Source organism: Erpetoichthys calabaricus, chromosome 5, assembly GCF_900747795.2.
Source record: "Erpetoichthys calabaricus chromosome 5, fErpCal1.3, whole genome shotgun sequence".
Taxonomy (NCBI): domain Eukaryota; kingdom Metazoa; phylum Chordata; class Cladistia; order Polypteriformes; family Polypteridae; genus Erpetoichthys; species Erpetoichthys calabaricus.
Genome location: NC_041398.2, coordinates 145,742,200 through 145,766,146, shown reverse-complemented (window position 1 = coordinate 145,766,146; position 23,947 = coordinate 145,742,200). Strand labels below are relative to the sequence as shown.

Below are 23,947 nucleotides of genomic sequence, written 5' to 3'. Positions count from 1 at the left end.
AACAATAATTGAAATTTTGTATCGTCGTCAGTTAGGTTAAGAAACACATAAATGCAGAACTTCACCTTAATCAGATAACTGGAAATGATATCTTAACAGGTAACAGCACTATTTCATATGCATTACTTCCATTATATAAATAGAGATAAATAATTTAAATTTTGTATGATCATTACTTATCGTTAGATATAAAATTTGACCATGATCAGGTGACTGTAAGTGGTTTATTGCTGACCACAAAAACAATCAGATTTGAAATTTAAGTTTGATCGGAGTAATTTTTTGCCATATAAACTTGCATTATAAACAAAAATAAGTGATTGAAATTTTGTAAGAAACACACAGATGTGAAGTTTTATTATAATCGGAGAACTGGAAGTGGTATCTACTTTGCCTGAACAGGTGTAAGGAAAGTTGAGTGAAGAACAATCCATATTTTTTATTTTTTTCAATGTGGTGCTTTACAAAAGACTGGCAAATTGGAAGTCATCAATGACCTTAACAAAATAACTAACTATAGTTAGTATACGGAAGTATACTTCTGACATTTGGTATGGATCATTATGGCACATTTGCTATAATAACAGTTTATTGTTTTTCTTGGTTTTTTTGCTTAAAATACAGTACTTTTAGTGATTTAATAGTGTTTGTGAAATGTTCTTCATTGTGCTGGTTCTGAATTTCCACGAAAGGCTATTAATTCTTTGGTGAAATTATGCAACTTAGTGTTAGTAAGTATTTGTGTTCAATACTTAACACATATGGCTACATATAAAGAGTTGGTAAGTTTGTTTTTCATTGTTACACGTTGTTTTGTCAAAGAAAGAAATTAGTTTTAATGGTAATTACGGTGGTTGTTTGAACTAATTTAATAAATTATATTATGATCAAAGTCATTGTTTTATAATTTTTCCAGTAAGAGATCATTTTTAATTAAAGTATAGATATTCTTTAAAATTTAAAATTTTGAAATTTACATACTGTGCCTTTCTAATTTGCGTTATGAATTTATTTCTTTGTCCTTATGTTTAATAACACAAATTGTATTTCATATATGTTTTAATCTTTCGTCAATTTTGTACTGTTTGAGAATTGATTAACATTTGTACTTGTTTTCTGTATTTTTGGATTGCCTGATCTTTTTTTTAATTACCTACATTTAATTTTTTATTTGAAAATGAGAGTTAAAAAGCAAACAGAATCGCAAAGGCAGAAGAAAATTAATTAGTTGCATACACGTTTACGCTCTGATTTTTCATATAAACAGAATGAAAGAGTTAAAGACAGGCCTAGAATAATGTATAATTTTAGGAATATCTAATTATTCAACTTATTTAGAAATATTTTATTAGCTACATTGCACATTTTATTAGTTTTAACTGTTATTTAACTTATCAATAGTGCAAAGAAATTACATGGTACAAACACAAAATATCACCATAATTGGAAATTTATCTAATCAGGTGAAAGAACTATCAAATAAACTTGACATGTGAATAGGTACATGTTTTGTTTCACAAGTTGACGTATTCATACAATTATTAAGTACTGTGTACGAGAAAGTCGAGTGGAGAACACTCCAGATTTTTACTTTCTTAAATACATCCATTATTGTGCTTTTTTGGCCACTTGACTCTGTAAAATAAATCAAGACGGGGTATATTCTTTGCTGTATTGAATCCTAAACTTTTCCAAAATTATGCCAGACCAGGATGATTAAAAACTGCTTGTAAATGGTCACCAGTGATCACTCACACAAGCAACAGAGTTAAAGAAACATTATAGCGAGACTTAAGACATGTTATTTCACTTTAACTTTGAAAATTGCACTGGATCTCTGTACAATGAAGTAGGTTCTTTTTGTGAAGAAAGCACATTTGCCTAACATTCCATTTTTAAATTTGCTTTTGTGTTATGAAGAATACCAAATCACCCTGGTACAACAAAACCTTTATGATCAATAATATGCAGTCATCTCTAGTTCAGTCTGTAGTGAAATACTATAAGTAGCCAACAAGTGAAGCAGCAATAAATCAAATTCTCTGCCCTGCATTTCCAGTATTATTGGAATAAAATATAGTAAAAAGCATACTAGCATGCTTAGAAATCTCGACATGTTTAAAGCTCTGTGGCTTCAGCATGGCAAACAAATGCTAGAAGCAAGAAGAGGTGAAGTTTCCAATTCATTGTGCCCATATCATAGGATTAAAGCAGCATGGTGAGAAAGCCCAGGAAAGAACAAGGGAAAAACACAGAAAGGATACATGGCTTAGGTGTAAGTCTTTTGCTGAAATACAGGAGAGCAGCATGTTTTGAAAAATCAACCCAAATTATTTTTATGACCATATCTAGGGGTAGAAGAAAGAAGCTAGGAATTCAAAAACAGGACATATAGGCATAAAACCATGTCTCAAGTATATTCTAAGTGTATTTTATGTTTCTTGATTATTTATTAGCTACACATCCTCATTGAAATTTCAGCTTTTGTAAAGACTAAAATGAAGACCACTTATTTCAGGGCTTTTCTTCTTGTTACCCAACTATTTTTAAGTCCAACATAAATGAAAAAAATCACCTGGACTATATGTATTGTATTCTTAATATTTCAAGTATATTTAAAGATAATGTATTAAGGAGTGCATACTGTATATTATATAATACTAGCCACATTACATGTCAAAGACAGGTAATATAATAAATTTTAAAATATTTGATGTCTCTTGCCCTTCATGTACTTTCAGCCTCTTTTCTCAGTATCCTTTTGTGTCTGAACCTTTCTTGCCCGGCAGGCATCCTGTCTTGAGTACGTTCCCTTAAAGCCTGCTTTTCAGATTCTCTCATTTCGAGGAGCTTTCCTCACCTCCAGTCCGCTTTTATACTTCCTGTCCTTAAAGATGACGCTCATCTTATGGCTGAGTCTTCAGGTTGTTTTATTGTTACTCTGACTGTGTTTTAAGAGCATTGGAATAGGTTGACATTCAGTACATTAAGTGTCTCAGCCTGTATAAGTCTGTCAAAAAGCCAATAAAAAAGTGGGTTAACACTCTGCCTTACTCTACACAGAGTATGATTGACTCAATGATGAATTTTAAGGTTTCTTAATTTGTAAGGGTAATGCAGGTCCCCAAATTATTTTTCTTTGACTTAAAATCAATTATTTTGTAGACTGGGAGATTGCAAATTCCTCTTAGTTTCATCTTGCATAAAAGATTCAAGAGTTCTTATTGCCAAGATCAATATGATTACATCAACAGAGGAAATGTTACTCAGGGTTTCCGACAGCAAGTCACAAGACAAAGGCATCTCAGCATGCTGTTTATTGAGACACTGAATATATTTCTTGTGTACCCACTCTAGATCTCCTCCTTTTTATTTAATGTAACTGAAATTCTCATAACTTAGAATTGTAAGCAGACTAGAACTGTAACTATGAGTTCTGGTTTTAGTCCTTAGTACCACATTGTCGTCATTATATTCCATTCTGCATTTCCTGTTGGCAGTCTGGTAGCAACACATTGAGGTGGCTGAGATTACCAATTTTTCCATCTCCAACAATTAAACCCCAGCCATTCCCAGAGAATATCCAGATACTCCTAGGACAACAGGCAGGTACACGTATAATCTTTAAAGTGGTCCTGGGTCTGCCACTCAGTCACTCCCAATGGTCTCTGGTACACCTTCTATCAATCTTCACCTCTATCTGATCTTAGCAAAATGAAGCAGTAGTTCTACTCTAAGGTCTTCCATATTATTGAACTCTTCACCCTGTTGTGGAAAGTGACTCCAGGACTACCACACAGGAACCTCATTTTGGCTGCTTGCACATGCAGTTTCATTCTTCAGATCTCTAGCTAGACCATACTGTAGTTGAAGATGGGGATTTAATAAACTGACCAGTAAATCAACAGTTTCATCAGCTGACCTAACTGTTGACAAGCCAGTTTCTTACCAAGGACAATTGGAATGCATTGCAAACCCTGAAATCAAGAAAGAATTGCATGCAACAGGTGAGTACACATTTAATCTGTTCAAATTTGTCTTCTTATATAAAACTTTACCGTGGCTGATCATTTGTCCAGGATTTTAAATCACTTGTAGCTTGCAAACCATTTGAACTATTGATCTGAAATTTGGTACACACATACTATGTGACGTCTACTGTCTGCTTTCGGGTTGATGATTGACCTCCAAGGTTATTCCTCTTTTTATTTTTATTTTATTGTAGAATCAACTCTCAGCAGCAGCCAACAGGCTGTCCATGTGGCACATGCATACAGGCGCAGTTGTCATCCCTACTACCTTCACTGTCACTTCCCCTACCTCTTCATATCTTAAATCATGCTTGAGACAGATTGAAGACTTAAGTGCCAGCTTAAGTGAAAAATTAAAGAAAACGAACTAAGCAATTGCAACACAAACACTGACTTAATCAGTTTTAATGCAAAAAAATGTCGACGAAAGAAGAGAAAAAGTGGGCCGTTAGGGTGGAGAAAAGAAGAGATGATCAGGAAGTAGCAAGCACATCAACCTCTGAGCAAATGAAAGTCAGGTGTATTCGTGCAGTGTTGCCATTACTGGTATTTAATATTCTTAAAATTTAAGCTTTACTTGTCACATTTCTACACTAAGAACTGCTTCCTACAGCTCAGGAATACTCAAGGATTCAGAATAATGCAAGATAATAACAAGAAGCTAAGCAGCACAACCATTTCTTGAATTTTTGTATTGGTTTTTACTTAAGACAACTTGAAAATCCTAATTTTGATATATAAAAAAAGTTTGTACTTCTCCAGAGTGTACATTGTGATCTGAAGATGCAGACCTTACAGTCTCAAGAATTGTGGCAGGCTCACTGTTTTAGCTATAGGGCCCACAGACTGTGAATAGAGATCTAGTTGCTGAGATTAGAGAGGCTCAATCAGTCTTAGCATTTAAATCCAGGATGTAAATACACTATTTCAGTACAGTATGCACTTGTAAGAGCCGCTGCTGGAGTTTTTCAGATTATGTTAATTATTTATTTTTTCTTTTACGATATAATTGTGGCAAACACTGTGATTGGCAGTTACAATCTTTTGATCTGATTTGTTTTGTTTTTTTCTCCAAGTTCTGTGGTGGCAGTCCCATAAAGCACATGCAGCAGGACCTGTCATCCCCATTACTTTGAACTTGGCACTCTACTTGGCTTTGAAATGCAACCTTGGAGAGAACCTTGTATCACTGGTGGTCCCACGTAAGACTTTATTCCACTAATATTGATATCTAGCGAGATTGTTGTGTAGTTAGCCTATGTTAAATAGTCTTTGATTTTGCTTTTCTCAAAGACAGTGGACTCCCTGATGTTTTTTCTGTATAAATCAGATTTTTGTGGTGTACCCCTCCAATGTCAACTGGCCTACACCTAATGCACCTTAATTTATTGTGCATTACATTATTACCAACATGAGCCTTAGGAATAGGTCAGGTCAGATTGGGGAGCATGCATTGGTAACACACGACGAAACAGCTCAGGTTCCTGGTTAGCATCCCCCAAGACAGACATGCAGTCCAGTCCCATCCACCGGAATTGATCCTTTATCTGCCTTTGCCAGGTATTACGTGGGTGTTCCCTTGGCCTGGTCCAACTGCTCGGCCCTCAACAATGAGGATCCTGCGAGCCCAGGGAATTGTGCCATGGCTGTAGTGTCGTAACTGATGCTCCCTCACAATGCAGGTAATTCGGGATTCCATGAGCAACCGCTCGTTCAACATGAAGTTAAACCAGCAGTACCCAAGGATCCTCCAAAGAGACACAGTACCAAAGGAGTACTTTAGGAACCTTCAAAATATGTTCATAAGCATCTGTTTCTTAGATAGTGCCTTTCATATCTATCTATCTATCTATCTATCTATCTATCTATCTATCTATCTATCTATCTATCTATCTATCTATCTTGTGTAGTATATTTTATTCGTATACAGTATTCCAACATAAAGCTCAGTATACAGTATATGAAAATACTGACTTGAATTGAATTGTATAGCTAGCAGTGTAAATGTTAATTTAATTCTACCAATAGATGCATTCTAAAATATTGGTCAATTTTGAATTTCAGAATTTGTTGTTTTCTTCTTTTTTTTCAAATTGATTTATAGCAGGGGGCGGCGTGGTGGTGCAGTGGGTAGTGCTGCTGCCTCGCAGTAGGGAGATCTGGGTTCGCTTCCCTGGTCCTCCCTGCGTGGAGTTTGCATGTTCTCCCTGTGTCTGCGTGCGTTTCCTCCGGGTGTTCCGGTTTCCTCTGACAGTCCAAAGACATACAGGTTAGGTGGATTGGTGATTCTAAATTGGCCCTAGTGTGTGCTTGGTGTGTGGATGTGGGTGTGCGTGTGTCCTGCGGTGGGTTGGCGCCCTGCCCAGGATTGGTTCCTGCCTTGAGCGCTGTGTTGGCTGGGATTGGCACCAGCAGACCCCTGTGACACTGTGTTCTGATTCAGGGGGTTAGAAAATGGATGGATGGATGGATTTATAGCAGTGCTGACCATGAATGGCAGCATTATGGAAAAATTTATTGGCTTCTATTTTTCCTGAGTTACAAATAAAGATGAATGCTTTTTTAGATTCTTTTTCATATTATATATACCAGTCTCCATAACTCCTGATATTATTTTAATATTCTGGTACCATGGCACCTGCGCTTGAAAGGGACAGGAGTTGCATTGTTACAAGAGAACTGGTGTGGGTGAAAACCATATTGAAGAAAGTAGAGAAGCTTGTATCTGCTTCAATGTACCTTACATTTATTAAAATAGACATTTCTGTTTCTAGAATGCCTTTTAATTTGAATTTAAACATACAAAAACCAACAGTGACAGGGGTTATACTATATGCTCAAATTGGAAATTCCAATTGCATTTATTTGCATCAGAAAGCACCTCTAGAGGGCAGCAGAAGACCACTATCACATTTGTATGCCCACTCAAAGAAGTAACATGGTCTGTGACTGAAACCAGAGTAATATGCATTATTATTTTAATTTGTAAAGAATACTTATGTGGGCAAACATTTCATCAGTTTAGTGAGTCTAAAAGTGAATTTCATCATAGTTTAATGAAGTGTAAAACAGAATTACAACATGCTTCATTTACAAGAAATTGTACAATTGGTGTTTGTATAGCCTGTCGATATGGAATATCAAAAGTCTGTCTTAATATAATAATAATAATTCTTTGCATTTATATAGTGCTTTTCTCATTATTCAAAGCGCTCAGCAATTGCAGGTTAAGGGCCTTGCTCAAGGGCCCAACAGAGCAGAGTCCCTATTGGCATTTACGGGATTCGAACCGGCAACCTTCCAATTGCCAGTGCAGATCCCTAGCCTCAGAGTCTTGTTAGGTGTTATAAACAGAGTAATTTGATAGGTCCAGTGTTTGCCTGCTGAAGAGTCTTCTTTCACAGCGTATTCTGCAAACTGCACATACAGTGCATCCGGAAAGTATTCACAGCCCATCACTTTTTTCCACATTTGTTATGTTACAGCCTTATTCCAAAATGGATTAAATTCATTTTTTTCCTCAGAATTCTACATACAACACCCCATAATGACAACGTGAAAAAGGTTTACTTGAGATTTTTGCAAATTTATTAAAAATCCAAAAATTGAGCAAGCACATGTATTCACAGCCTTTGCCATGAAGCTCAAAATTGAGCTCAGGTGCATCCTGTTTCCCCTGATCATCCTTGAGATGTTTCTGCAGCTTAATTGGAGTCCACCTGTGGTAAATTCAGTTGGTTGGACATGATTTGGAAAGGCACACACCTGTCAATATAAGGTCCCACAGTTGACAGTTCATTTCAGAGCACAAACCAAGCATGAAGTCAAAGGAATTGTCTGTAGACCTCCGAGACAGGATTGTCTCGAGTCACAAATCTGGGGAAGGTTACAGAAAAATTTCTGCTGCTTTGAAGGTCCCAATGAGCACAGTGGCCTCCATCATCCATAAGTGGAAGAAGTTCGAAACCACCAGGACTCTTCCTAGAGTTGGCCGGCCATCTAAACTGAGCGATCGGGGGAGAAGGGCCTTAGTCAGGGAGGTGACCAAGAACCCGATGGTCAATCTGTCAGAGTTCCAGAGGGCCTCTGTGGAAAGAGAAGACTCTTCCAGATGGACAAACATCTCTGCAGCAATCCACCAATCAGGCCTATATGGCAGAGTGGCCAGATGGAAGCCACTCCTTAGTAAAAGGAACATGGCAGCCCACCTGGAGTTTGCCAAAAGGCACCTGAAGGACTCTCAGACCATGAGAAAGAAAATTCTCTGGTCTGATGAGACAAAGATTGAACTCTTTGGTGTGAATGCCAGGCGTCACGTTTGGAGGAAACCAGGCACCTCTCATCACCAGGCCAATACCATCCCTACAGTGAAGCATGGTGGTGGCAGCATCATGCTGTGGGGATGTTTTTCAGTGGCAGGGACTGGGAGACTACTCAGGATAAAGGGAAAGATGACTGCAGCAATGTACAGAGACATCCTGGATGAAAGCCTGCTCCAGAGCGCTCTTGACCTCAGACTGGGGCGACGGTTTATCTTTCAGCTGGACAACGACCCTAAGCACACAGCCAAGATATCAAAGGAGTGTCTTCAGGACAACTCTGTGAATGTCCCTGAGTGGCCCAGCCAGAGCTCAGACTTGAATCCGATTGAACATCTCTGGAGAGATCTTAAAATGGCTGTGCACCGACGCTTCCCATCCAACCTGATGGAGCTTGAGAGGTGCTGCAAACAGGAATGGGCGAAACTGGCCAAGGATAGGTGTGCCAAGCTTGTGGCATCATATTCAAAAAGACTTGAGGCTGTAATTGCTGCCAAAGGTGCATCGAGAAAGTATTGAGCAAAAGCTGTGAATACTTATGTACATGTGATTTCTCAGTTTTTTTATTTTTAATAAATTTGCAAAAACCTCAAGTAAACTTTTTTCACGTTGTCATTATGGGGTGTTGTGTGCAGAATTCTGAGGAAAAAAATGAATTTAATCCATTTTGGAATAAGGCTGTAACATAACAACATGTGGAAAAAGTGATGCGCTGTGAATACTTTCCGGATGCACTGTACACACTGTTGGTAGGGAGTGAAGTTAGTGCATTTTTGCTTGGGGTGCCTGACAGGCAGGAATTCACTTTAGAAGGCACCACCATACAGAATGCTGAAAATGCTTCCTCAGAGCAACTGGACCCTGCTTTGATTCACTGCTGCCTTCTATATGCAGTTTGTTTGTGTCTGTGCGTGTTTATAGCCGACTGGAGCAACTTCTGTTTCTTTTGACCGCTCAAAGACATACTGGTAGTTTACATCTGAGATTTTAGTGCTGTTCAGTGTGAGTGACTGTGGTGTTCCCATGCATAAAAGTGTGCCCTGTGAAGGGCTGGCTTTGCCATTTTTGGTTGATTCCTGACTACAGTATTGGATAATGCTGACAGCACGGACTCTGTCTGCTAACAACTCTCTACTGAGTTGAGTTAAGAAGAATCCAGTTGAGATATTTAGACAGCTTAACTACTAGCTAAACAAACAGGCTTGATAAACTAAATGGTCTTCTCTCATTTGACAAATTTCTTATATTCCTATGTAAAAGTGGGTTTACAGAATAAAGAGAGTGTATTTAGTGCTGTGCGAATAAGGCATCCGTTGGAACAATATACAGTATGTAAGCATTAAGTTTAGTGTTAATAGGTGGCACAGAAAATAAAAATTCATGGTTAAATACTCACTTATTGACTTCCATGACACCAAAGACAATGCGGTGGGCATCATCAGTGACTGCCATGCAGCAAACATTGGGTTCATTCTTCAGTCGTTTTCTAACCTGAGAAAAAAACAAAACATATTTTTTTATTCAACATGTAAGAGTGTCTAAAAGAAAATCTTCTTCAAGTTCTTTTTATGATCTTAATACCAATATTGGGCAGTGTTTCTAATCAAAAGATACAGTTTTGTTTTTTTTAAGTCCCAAACAGAGGGAAGCATACCAAATAAAATTAATGTTGGAAATATTTGCCAGTGAAATATTTCCATTTTTATGTACTCATTTATATAACATTTTGGTCTATTTGAATATTTTCTGAGCTCTTTTACAGCCAGTTTATGGAATACATTTCCAGAACTGCTGATGGGACTGGATCTTTCAGAGACATTTATTGAAAGAAATGGCAAAGTTGGCTTTTTTTATTCAGAAACTGAACTAGGATGGAAAGAAATATTTACCTGAAATGAGTTAAAAAATAATATGAAAGCTCCAAAGAAATCAATAACCCAGGCCTTGAGAGCCAATAGATGAAGTGTAAAGTCAAGAAAGCTTAACTAAATCACTGCATGCCTCTTCCAGGGGAAAGATTAAGGCAGTTGAACCTTTCAGTTTACGCAAATGGAGATTAAGTGGTGACATGACTAAAGATTTTTAAATAATGAAAGGTACAGTACTAGTACAGTGAAACCAGTCTGTTACTTTAAAGTGAGTTCAACAGGAACATGGGGGTAGAGTTGAAAACTTAAAGGTAACTTTCCCACAAATGTTAAAAAGTTTTTCTACACACAGAGAACCACAGACACCAAGTAAGTTACCAAGGAAAATGGTAGACAGAAGGACTTCTGGGACCAGCAAAACTCAATTTTGAGTAATTAGTTGGATAGGATTTGTGAGCTTTGTGGGCTGAATGACCTGTTCTGATCAAATTTGTTTCTAGACATAAACAAAGTACTTAGGTCATGGAAGTTGTGTGTATATGCTGGCTAAAAAGAAGTGCAACTGGTTTTATAGAAGATGTTTTGTAATGAACACTGAAGAAACTGGCTAAATAAGAAAATGCAGTACCTTCCCAGTTTTTAAGTCCCACAGAGTGACATAGCTGGCTTTGTCAAGGTCATTATAGTTTGAAATCGCCAGATGGCTGCCACTGTGGGTGAGTGCAGCATTGTGAAGAAAAAGCATAGATGTCTGGTCCTCAAGAACGTGGCAGTGTGACTCTGAAACCAGATCAAACACATTCAGGTGGTGTGCATAGTAAGAGCACACTATCACCTACATGAGACAAAAAACAGGAAGAAAGACAGAATGAGGCAAATCAATGGGAGTAATAACTTAACATGAACATGTGATATTAGTCCACTACAAACGACAAACATATGAAGGTTAACACAGGGATATAGACCATGATCAAAAAAGATGGTGACACAAAGACAAAATTGGATTATGGCAGTAAGACAAAGTTTGTATACCCTTTGAATTTTTCTTCATTCCTTCATGAATGCCTTCTAAAATGTGATCTCATTTTCATCTGCATTACAATAATGGATTCAGACATACTGAGTAGACAAATATCACTTACAAAATTCTCCATTGTTTTATATTTATATTTAAAACTTCAAAAGTTAAGTATTAAAAAACTTAAGAAACTCTAGGAAAGATGAAAATTAGAGACAGGTGTCCAGAATCATTGAGATAACATGCAGGTGTGGATGCCTTTAAAGAGAAAATTTCACAATTTTGCTTTTCTGCTTTTCACAATAGAGATCAGGTTGAAGTCAATACGATCTTCTCTGAATTAATTTTAGAGGACCTCAAAAAGTGTTGTTGAAGCTCACAAAACTAGAAAAGGGCTAGTCAAGCATTTATAAAGACCAGAGCCTCCATCAGTCTACAATCAGGCAAATGGTTCATAAATAGCTTGTAATATGTACTCCTTTATTTGACCTTGTCAACAATCATGCAGCTGCATTCTGAATCATTTCTCTTGGGCAAGCAAGAATAAACAGCACTGCAAGGATCAATTCTATAATAATAAAAGCACACTGTAAATTCTAACAAAATCTCACCTTCGCTATATTACATGAATGATAAAGTCTTCCTGTCTTTCAGAAGCCTAGAAATTGCAGGCCTAATGAAAATAAATTACTCTTAATCTGATTTCTGGGTCCTTTAGGACCAATAATGAGCATCTCAACCATATCTTAACCCCTAAAAACAGGCATACATTCATTAAAATGGTAAGACATTTATCATCATTAGGCTTCATATTGATATAAAGTGTATATCATCAGAATAAAAATGAACATCCATATTGTGCCTGTCAATTACTTTCCCAAGGGATAAGAAATTAACAGAACACAGAAGAGGACCTAAAATTCAACTGTGAAGCCCGCCATGGCCTACCAACAGAAACGTAACATTGTCATCCATGAAGGTAAAACTTAAACCTATCTGCCTTCAGCGTGAACATACTGCCTCCTGAGACTCTGAACATGACAATTTAACCAAGGAGCTCTTTATTACAAGTACTATAACAGGGTCTACATCAAAGTTAGCATCAAATAGATCCTGAAAATGTATCACGTCATGTTCTAACCTGCTTAATTAAGAGCAGGGTTGCAGGGGGGTGCTGGAGCCTATCCCAGCAGGCATAGGGAGCAAGGCAGGAAAAAACCCTGTAACAGTCCATCGTAGGGCAATTTCACACACACACACACACGGTGCCAGTAAGGCATCATCAGTTCATGTAACCTACATGTCTTTCGGTAGTGGGAGGAAAACCAGAGAACCTGAAGGAAACCTATATAAACTCCATGCAGGGACACCACTGTACCTCCCCATTCTGAAAATTATGAACTGAATTGTCAATCTGAAAATTTCACTGTTAATGAATCTATCTTGTGTGATTAAACACAATAAACTTTATTATTTTAAAAGGAAAGCGAATACTAAGATCCAATAAAATAGCCAACTCATAAGAAACACCAATGTATTTTAATAAAGGATTTTTTTGATTAACACTAAAAGTTTAAAATGAATCAAGTGAAATGACCAAGCTGGATAACTTTCATCTTTATTACTATTACCATTAATTAGGATTTTATTTCATCTTTTAAAGTTATTACTGAAAAAAATCGAAAAAATACCCACAAAATTTTGTAAGGCAATAAACTGCCACAAAACCAACTGATGACATATTCAGCAGAGCACTAATAGTGTGACACTTAATATTTATTTACACTGCATGAGCCCACCTCTCTGACCATTCATCCTAGATTTATTAAACAGTTAATAATTAGGACAACAAGCTTCAGCTAATAAAGTAGGTTCCTTCAGATTTATCTGTTTCAGTGATCATTACATAATCCACATTTTGTGAAGAAATTAATGCATTAATAACAAGGTTTCTAACATGATGCAATATACTGTTCGACTTGTTTTAATGTCTAGTCATGCAAGACATCAAGCTTTTTGGGGTTCTAACTAAGAAAGGACATTTCGATATGTCAGTATTTAGGGGTAAAAACCATCCTATAGTAAAAAATCTAAATGCCCCAAAATGTGTTTGAAATTTGGTGATGTTATAGAAAAATCAATGCATCTGTTGGTAACTTGAGTCGTCGAACACCAAAGCACACAAATAAATCCACAACAGAAGAAGGCCTACAAATTAGAATGATAAAAATGCTGTGGTATAATCTGAAGCAACCTGTTTCCACTAGACAGCCCAGAAATATGAATGAATTGAAACATTTGAACTAAACTACAGTAGCTCCTAAACACTGTGCAGGTCTGATTGGCAGCTACAAGAGTAAATGGTTTTGGTTGTTGCTGTTAAAGAAGGCTCCACCAATTACTAAATTTAATGATCCACATATTTGTTTCATTCTTCATTCTTGACATTGAGTATTTAAATTGTAATAAATATGTACAAATATGTGTGTAGAGCAGTTTACTCAGGCTGTCACTATCTAGTATTAAGGTTTTGACCAGTGTTTCAGGTCACAGGTCTCTGTCGGTGTATCACACATATCGCACATACAAATTAAAAAGATTGTTCCAGTGACTAACTTTCTCACGGTTTTAAACCCACTTCCTCGTTCCACCGGAGGGATTGACAGAGCTTTGCATTATTTACTCCCATTTCCTGTGCTTTTGTACTTTATTTTATTACCAGTTTGTAATTGCACTCGTTTCACCAATGAGGAAACCCACCACCCACACTCTTCAACTTCTGTATGAGGGAAACACAACTGTAGTCATCAGTAAGCAAAAAATAGTTAGAACTGGGGTCCTAGGCCATAAAGCCCGCTGACTTAGATGATTATTATATTAAAGTATAGGTGCCATTTTTTTCTGAATTCAGAAAACTCCAGAGGGCCCACAAATGTTTTTATAATTGAATACTTTTATATGCTTTGTATAATTTTTATTGTAAGATCTTTAAAGGGCACATTGTTAATAAAATATCAGTTGACATACCTCTTAAAATGTAACAATTTCATTTTGTCAACAAACCATATTTTAGTGTGATTTACATTAATGGGGATTTGAAAAATTTGCGCTGCTATTATAGCATGTAAGTACAGAATATGATTGATATAATGACTATTCCCTCTCTTTGGTTATTTTTTTCCCCATCTTTTTCCATAATAGAGTTGCAATGAACCACAGACTATCATGACAGCATCAGGTGTAAACTGGCCCTGGAGCAGCTGTCAGTCCAGCCACTTTTGGGGAGCCAGTTTAAAGTCCCCAATCCCAAAATCATACAGCTAAGATGATTGCAATCTATACGGATGTTCACGTGTTAATCTGAGGGGTATTTAAACAGGCCTTCAGCTGTATAGCACCCAGAAGTGACCTCCCTAAATGAATTAGATCAGCTGACTCAATTCTTTCTTTTAAAAATTAACTTGAAAATGTATCTGTTCAGGAAGGCTTTTAACTTAACTTTACATTCTGCACCTTCTTTCAGGTTACATCTCTGTCCAGATGCTCATGATAATTTGTGTGTGTGTTATTTCAAAAATTATGTTATTTGTTCAGGCTTTTCTTCTAGTATTGAATTTGGTATTTTACTGTGGTTTATTGTCTTTTATTCTATTTAATACTTTGTATATCCCGTACTTATCTGTTTTAATGTTGTATGCAGAAAATATCTGTATCCAATGTTATATAAACCCTCCTGTTCTTTCTGAGATTCTGCGAAGCTCCTTAAGCATGGGAAAGGTGCGATATAAATAAAATGTATTATTATTATTATTATTATTATTATTATTATTATTATTATTATTATTATTATTATTATTATTATTATTTATCCACTGATGCTTCATACCTTGAAACTGAATCTTCAGACTCCAGCTATGAGCATCTCTAAAACTGGATTACATTGGTAAAGATCACTAATGAATGAATGATTGAATTAACATAACTAACAAAATATGGGAGGTAATTGGATCATACAAACTCCCTACAAGCAATGTTGAAGTAATATCACGCCCAGGTCTATGGCAAAATGGCATGGATGATTACTACAACTTCATTGGCAAATTTTACCTTGGTTTAATTCCCTATTTTTTTTTTCTTTAACTGTTCCTTTTGAAATAAACAAAGAGCAGACTCCAATACACACATCCATTACCCTAAACAGGATTTACAACTTTAAAGAATTTTTTCAAAGCAAATAAAAATATTAGTTTTTCTACATTAGTTCTTCTAATATAAGTTTAAATAAATAATACAGTATGTATTCACCATAATAAAAGGATAAGTGTCTGTGTATCTGTGTCTCTCTCTGGTTGCTATGTTTCTGTCATTTCAACAGATGGCATATTACAAACATTTATAGTAATAAAATGTATTGCAATTGTAATTCCAACAGATGTAACATCACAAACATTTGCAGTAATGCAGTTTATTACTATAAATGTTTGTGATATTCCATCACATTACAAAATATATTTCAATAGATGGTGCACTGCAAACATTAACTGAGGTATACATTGATTACGTGGATTTCAATGTTGCTAAATTATTTAAAAACGCAGAAGAAATACTGAGATACTCATGGTAAATATTATAAAAATGTAAGAATCTGGATTAAGGATTTGGACAGAGTAAAAAGCAGTAGCCACACAAGTTCCTATAAATTACTATAACCGACATTTGCAATCTTCTTAAGACAAAACACTTCAAATGTAAATGCTAAGAATATGTTCATTGCACAACATATTTGTACAACCGAAATGACCTTCTTTCCTTTGAAACTTTTATCTAACAAGAACTGAAAAATTGTCATCATAGAAGATTGATTGATTAAAATGAATTTAGGGAACAGTGTAAAAATTTAAAAATATGAGATACAATTCTTTGTCACCTGCTCATCTCCACTAATCAGAAACTGCTCAATGGGATTGTGTTTCTCTCTGTCAATTTGCTGGACCTGCTCCATTTCTTCCTGCAGCTCTCGTTCTGCACGCCTCCTCTTTGCCGTCTTGGTTTCATTACGCCGTTCCCAGGGAGTCATGTGGTCTAAAAAACAAATAACTGGGATTATTATCATGTGCACATGATAAAACATATTTGCCCTGTGTAACTTTAGAGCACATTCTTATGTGAGTGATGTGTAATTCATTTAATCACTTTGTAAAACTCAAGTTGAGTTTTACATTGTGAAAGGAGAGAAAAAACTGAATAAAAGATGGCACAAAGTGCACTAGTTTTTGGAAACATTGTTTTGCTGTATTAGAAATATTGTTATTATTGTATGTTAAGTCTTTTAAGGATACAGAAATTTAAAATTTGAACTGAACTTTTAAAACAAAGAAACCGTTTGCTGACAAGTAAGCATATATTCTAGGCATTGTTTTCAGGGTTTTGATGTTTACTTAACCCTCACAAGAAAAAAAACCAAAACCACAGTCTTTAGGACATTGTATTCAGTGCTGAATCACATTGTGAAATATGTAGGAGGGGTAGGAGTGAAAAGAAATTTTAGTGTTTTTAACTATATGACCTCCTTTTATGGAGACTTTAGACATTTGAGCCTTTCACTTGCCAGGAAAAATGCTTGGGGGATAAGAGACGGGTTTTAGAGCCCGAGTTATAAGAGGACAATAAAATGTCAGACAATGAGCTGTCCCCGTGTCCCTGTGTTCGGATTCAGTGGGTTAGAAAATGGATGGATGGACAATGAGCTGTCTAGTGAGAATTTACATGCACTCACATAACCGGGATAAGGTGAGTAACCTTGTTAAGGAAATCTTCTGGAGTTCTTCTTTGGCAAAAAGGTATGACGTTATTAAACTGTGTAAAAAAAAAGAGTTAAATGTCGTCATCAGCCACCATTAGTCCAAAAACATGCATGAAGCCTGGGATCATTTTGTTTATGGTACTCCTTGCATTTGCGTCTTTTGTAGTTAGAGGCATGGTGGCACAGTGGCTTATAGTTCAGCTCAATTTTTGGCCAACATAATCGATCCAGCATAGTTTACAGACTTTTACCTAGCCCCAAGGGACACATAAAGGACCATTGCACCATTATATGCACCAGCGCTCAAAACTAGTCCATTTCCTCCTTTCCTCTTTGACTTCAGCCAAGTTCTCTATATATCTGTGATTTTGTCAAACTCATGAAAAAGCAAAATCTGCTCATCACTATTTATAAACAGTTGTGCATGTATAATGAGTGCCTAATAGTCCAGAGATTTACATTGTTGCATTATTGTTTAGATTGTTGCATTTTTAAGTATGTTGTATGTTAAATATTAATAGTTTATTATGTTTAGAATTAACATTTTTTTGCCAAATAATAATGTACAGTGCACGTATAGCACCAGTGAAAATGAAATTGTAATAAGAGGTACATGGCAAAGCACAATTTGAATATATAATCGAGTCCTGGAGCGTGCAGGCTCCAAAATGTGTGGGTGCATGTGTGATCGTGCACACACCACTCTGAGATCAGTTGGGGTGCTTGACTAATCGTGCATTCACATGCCAATTTGAGTGGGTGAGTCAGGTGCTTCACTCACACCTTGTAGTAGGTGGAGGACAACACCTGCACCCAATTGGCAGCATAAAAGGAACCTGCACAGTAGAGAGGGGGAAAGAATCAAATGCGAGAAATCAAAGAGAACAAAAAGAATGGTGACATGAGAGGATTATAAGTGAGTGAGTGCAGTATCAGGTGCCTGAGCCACCCAGAGAGAGAGAGATAGCAGAGTGATCCGTAACCTTGCAGTGAAGTAAACAAACAGCACTCCATGAAGTGGATTGTTACCTTCTGACTTATTAGAGGAACAGTTACAATGGTGGTAGAGTCCTCCTTAGGGAACCGAAGAACACCAAGAGATCAACAAGAAAGACAGAAGGACAGCCAACTCCAAGTGGTCTGGCAGATGCCGACGGAGGCTGCCAAAGTGGGGATCAGAAGGGAGGAAGGCATCTGCTGGTGTCTCCACTGGCTGAGCAAAACATGTTGTGAGCTGGGGAGACAGGATAGGGGAAGTTGTGCTGGGGCTCAGGTAGAAGGATGAAAAAGAAGAGTGAGGACTCGAGGACTGTGTTGTTTTCTTCCGGTTTTATCCGTGGATTATTTATTTGATTTTTAACTTCTGGCCTATTCACTTGGATTTTAAAAGATTATGTATTATGGATATTTTTTTGCACTGCACTTTTTGAACACTTTGTTTTGTTGGTTTTTAATAAAAGCACATCAGCACTTTCCACTAACACTTTGCTAACAGTGTGTCTTCATTTGCTCATCCTTGGGTACGTTATCTGCGCTTCCGGGTTCAAGAGGTTCCCAGAAGCAACTAGGGAGTGTGAAGCTAACCCAGACTACCACAGTAGTACAACTATATCCGATTATTATTACATATTATTGATTTTGTGATTGATGTTTGAATGAATGAGACCATGCATATACAGTGCATCCAGAAAGTATTCACAGCCCATCACTTTTTCCACATTTTGTTATATTACAGCCTTATTCCAAAATGGATTAAATTCATTTTTTTCCTCAGAATTCTACACACAACACCCCATAATGACAACATGAAAAAAGTTTACTTGAGATTTTTGCAAATTTATTAAAAATAAAAAAATTGAGAAAGCACATGTACATAAGTATTCACAGCTTTTGCCATGAAGCTCAAAATTGAGCTCAGGTGCATCCTGTTTCCCCTGATCATCCTTGAGATGTTTCTGCAGCTTAATTGGAGTCCACCTGTGGTAAATTCAGTTGATTGGACATGATTTGGAAAGGCACACACCTGTCTATATAAGGTCCTACAGTTGACAGTTCATGTCAGAGTACAAACCAAGCATGAAGTCAAAGGAATTGTCTGTAGACCTCCGAGACAGGATTGTCTCTGGGGAAGGTTACAGAAAAATTTCTGCTGCTTTGAAGGTCCCAATGAGCACATTGGCCTCCATCATCCGTAAGTGGAAGAAGTTCGAAACCACCAGGACTCTTCCTAGACCTGGCCGGCCATCTAAACTGAGCGATCGGAGGAGAAGAGCCTTAGTCAGGGAGGTGACCAAGAACCCAATGGTCACTCTGTCAGAGCTCCAGAGGTCCTCTGTGGAGAGAGGAGAACCTTCCAGAAGGACAACCATTTCTGCAGCAATCCACCAATCAGGCCTGTATGGTAGAGTGGCCAGACGGAAGCCACTCCTTAGTAAAAGGCACATGGCAGCCCACCTGGAGTTTGCCAAAAGGCACCTGAAGGACTCTCAGACCATGAGAAAGAAAATTCTCTGGTCTGATGAGGCAAAGATTGAACTCTTTGGTGTGAATGCCAGGCATCATGTTTGGAGGAAACAATGCACCTCTCATCACCAGGCCAATACCATCCCTACAGTGAAGCATGGTGGTGGCAGCATCATGCTGTGGGGATGTTTTTCAGCGGCAAGAACTGGAAGACTAGTCAGGATAAAGGGAAAGATGACTGCAGCAATGTACAGAGACATCCTGGATGAAAACCTGCTCCAGAGCGCTCTTGACCTCAGACTGGGGCGACGGTTCATCTTTCAGCAGGACAACGACCCTAAGCACACAGCCAGGATATCAAAGGAGTGGCTTCAGAACAACTCTGTGAATGTCCTTGAGTGCCCCAGCCAGATTGAACATCTCTGGAGAGATCTTAAAATGGCTGTGCACCGACGCTTCCCATCCAACCTGATGGAGCCTGAGAGGTGCTGCAAAGAGGAATGGGCGAAACTGGCCAAGGATAGGTGTGCCAAGCTTGTGGCATCCTATTCAAAAAGACTTGAGGCTGTAATTGCTGCCAAAGGTGCATAGACAAGGTATTGAGCAAAGGCTGTGAATACTTATGTACATGTGATTTCTCAGTTTTTTTATTTTTAATAAATTTGCAAAAACCTCAAGTAAACTTTTTTCATGTTGTCATTATGGGGTGTTGTGTGTAGAATTCTGAGAAAAAAAATGAATTTAATCCATTTTGGAATAAGGCTGTAACATAACAAAATGTGGAAAAAGTGATGTGCTGTGAATACTTTCCGGATGCACTGTAGTATGTTAAATGTTTTTATATAGTTAATTATCAGTTTGCTCATATATCTGTTGACATGCATTACAAAAATATGAAGTAAATTCTTTATAAGTATCTGTTAGTTACATTATCTCTAACTGGTTGCCCATAGCAGGTACAGTATATAGCACTTATTAATCAGCACAAGTTTAGTTCTCCCTTCTTTATAATAGCACATGCAGAAAGTCCTGACCATTATGTGACTGGTAACTAAATTAGCGTTTAAAAGCATGTGTGATTTACAACTATGATTTGATAGAAGTGCTGAGCAGTCTGTCCAGTTAGTAGACAGTCAAATTTTTGAGGCAGCAAAATGAAAACCAGCATGGCAAAACATTCAAGGAAATGTAGTGTTTTAATCAGTTTTTGCAGAATCAGAGGGTAAATGCTATGGCATTCTTTCTAAGTACTTACCTCTGCCCTGTTTCATCTTTGCAAATTTGGAAATTAGCTCCTTATAATGTGTGTTCTTTGGTCCCAGTGATGCATTCAGGCCATTAGGTAGCAAAAGATGATCCTTGTAGTCTGGCCTTATCCGACTCTTAATAAATCCTGTCTCCAAGTTCCAGATAACTAAATGGTCTCTGTTGAGACAAAAGTTTCTCTGGTTAAAAGACAGTGTTAAATTTATAGAGAATTTACAAAACTGCCTTGTGTGTTAAAGATCAGTCTGGACATACAATCAATCAGACACACATTCATATCATAACTCAGTGCCTCAGATGGTAAAGAGGCTTAGCAAGTAGTTTTGGTTTGGTTCCACTTGTTGTATCTTTTGTGTTTATTTTTCATATGCTGTTGTGCATTTGGTTTTTTTAAAGGCATTCTGTTAGACTAGCTGGTTGTTGTCCTGTATTGCTCCAGTGTATTTGCTATGGTATGACAGACTAGCAGTCCACGTGAGTGTGAGTTCTTCCTTGTGCACAGTGTTACCAGGCTTTAGCTTCCCATGTTAAGTATAAAAACTGATGCTTTATTTAGTGAGTATCAGAAAGACAACAATGGTGGCATGGACAGTAATCAAACAACATATGTGCGGGAAATGTAGTGTTGTTTTAGTTGATTAGTTGAAGGCTTGTTTTATCCCATCATCCATGTACATGCTCTATGGGTGGAAAAAATTTACTCCTTTAGTTGAACCCAGCCACCGGGGATGCACAAACCAGTGTGTTTCTTCGTGCCGGTCCCAAGCCCGGATAAATGGGAAGGGTTACATCAGGAAGGGCATCCGGTGTAAAATTTTGCCAAATCAATATGCGGACAATACAAATTTCCATACCGGATCGGTGGAGCCCCAGGTTAACAACGACCGCCACCAATACTGTTAGCCAAGAAGGTGCTGGCGGAAATTGGGCTACTGTTGGCCGGAGAAGAAGAGGGGGGAGACATGTCTGGAGGTAGGAGGAGAGGAGGAAGGTAAAGAGAGTAGAACTGAGGGTAGGAACTTTGAATGTTGGCAGTATGACTGGTAAAGGGAGAGAGTTAGCAGATATGATGGAGAGAAGGAAGGTTGATATATTGTGCGTGCAAGAGACTAAATGGAAGGGGAGTAAGGCCAGGTGGATTGGAGGTGGATTCAAATTGTTTTATCATGGTGTGGATGGGAGGAGAAATGGGGTAGGAGTTATTCTGAAGGAACAGTATGTCAAGAGTGTTTTGGAAGTGAAAAGAGTGTCAGGCAGAGTAATGATTATGAAGCTGGAAATTGGAGGTGTGATGATGAACGTTGTTAGTGCATATGCACCACAAGTTGGGTGTGCAATGGGTGAGAAAGAAGATTTTTGGAGTGAGTTGGATGAAGTGATGAACAGTGTACCCAAGGGACAGAAAGTGGCGATTGGAGCGGATTTCAATGGGCATGTTGGTGAAGGGAATGGAGGAGACGAGGAGGTGATGGGTAGGTATGGTGTCAAGGAGAGGAATGAAGAAGGTCAGAGGATAGTGGATTTTGCCAAAAGGATGAACATGGCTGTGGTGAATACGTATTTTAAGAAGAGGGAGGAACATAGGGTTACGTACAAGAGTGGCGGAAGATTCACACAGGTAGATTACATCCTATACAGAAGAGTTGATCTGAAGGAGATTGAAGACTGCAAAGTGGTGGCAGGGGAAAGTGTAGTTAAGCAGCATTGGATGGTGGTCTATAGGGTGACGCTGGAGATCAAGAAGAGGAAGAGAGTGAGGGCAGAGCCAAGGATCAAATGTTGGAAGGTGAAAAAGGAAGACTGCAAGTTTGAGTTTAGGGAGGAGGTGAGACAGGCACTGGGTGGCAGTGAAGTAGTTACCAGACAGCTGGGAAACTACAGCAGATGTAGTAAGGGTGACAGCAAGAAGGGTGCTTGGCATGACATCTGGAAAGAGGAAGGAGGAAAAGGAAACCTGGTGGTGGAATGAGGAAATACAGGAGAGTATACAGAGGAAGAGGATGGCAAAGAAGAAGTGGGATAGTCAGAGAGATGCAGAAAGTAGACAAGAGTACAATGAGATAAGGCGCAAGGTGAAGGGAGAGATGGCAAAGGCTAAAGAAAACGCATTTGATGAGTTGTATGAAAGGTTGGACACTAAGAAGGGAGAAAAGGACCTGTACCGATTGGTTATTTCCAAGGATAAAGATGGAAATGTACTCACAAGCGAGGAGAGTGTGTTGAGCAGATGGAAAGAGTACTTTGAGAGGCTTATGAATGAAGAGAACGGGAGAGAGAAGAGGTTGGATGATGTGGAGATAGCGAATCAGGAAGTGCAACGGATTAGCAAGGAGGAAGTAAGGACAACTATGAAGAGGATGAAAAATGGAAAGGCCGTTGGTCCAGATGACATACCTATGGAAGCATGGAGGTGTTTAGGAGAGATGGCAGTGGAGTTTTTAACCAGATTGTTTAATGGAATCTTGGAAAGTGAGAGGATGCCTGAGGAGTGGAGATGAAGTGTACTGGTGCTGATATTTAAGAATAAGGGGGATGTGCAGGACTGCAGTGGGAATAAAATTGATGAGCTACAGCATGAAGTTATGGGAAAGAGTAGTGGAAGCTAGGTTAAGAAGTGAGGTGAAGATTAGTGAGCAGCAGTATGGCTGCATGCCAAGAAAGAGCACCACAGATGTAATGTTTGCTCTGAGGATGTTGATGGAGAAGTTTAGAGAAGGCCAGAAGGAGTTAGTTGCATTGCGTCTTTGTGGACCTGGAGAAAGCATATGACAGGGTGCCTCGAGAGGAGTTGTGGTATTGTATGAGGAAGTCGGGAGTGGCAGAGAAGTACATAAGAGTTGTACAGGATATGTACGAGGGAAGTGTGACTGTGGTGAGGTCTGCAGTAGGAGTGACGGATGCATTCAAGTTGGAGGTGGGATTACATCGGGGATCGGCTCTGAGCCCTTTCTTATTTGCAATGGTGATGGACTGGTTGACAGACGAGATTAGACAGGAGTCCCTGTGGACTATAATGTTTGCTGATGACATTGTGATCTGTAGCGATAGTAGGAAGTAGGTTGAGGAGACCCTGGAGAGGTGGGGATATACTCTAGAGAGGACAGGAATGAAGGTCAGTAGGAACAAGACAGAATATGTGTATGTAAATGAGAGGGAGGTCAGTGGAATGGTGAAGATGC

The 23,947-nt window shown here is 38.1% G+C and overlaps 1 protein-coding gene across 1 annotated transcript in view; it reads right to left on the bottom strand.

The window, feature by feature from the left end:
* LOC114652802 (uncharacterized) overlaps positions 1-23,947 on the bottom strand; it is a 104,487-nt gene that overhangs the window by 14,195 nt on the left and 66,345 nt on the right. Inside the window, exons 20-23 of the mRNA XM_028803117.2 lie at positions 20,758-20,927; positions 16,164-16,318; positions 10,847-11,053; positions 9,747-9,841 (exon numbers count right to left, since the gene is read on the bottom strand). Of these exons, the coding sequence (XP_028658950.2) occupies positions 9,747-9,841; positions 10,847-11,053; positions 16,164-16,318; positions 20,758-20,927 (627 nt within the window). The remainder of the gene's footprint in view (positions 1-9,746; positions 9,842-10,846; positions 11,054-16,163; positions 16,319-20,757; positions 20,928-23,947) is intronic.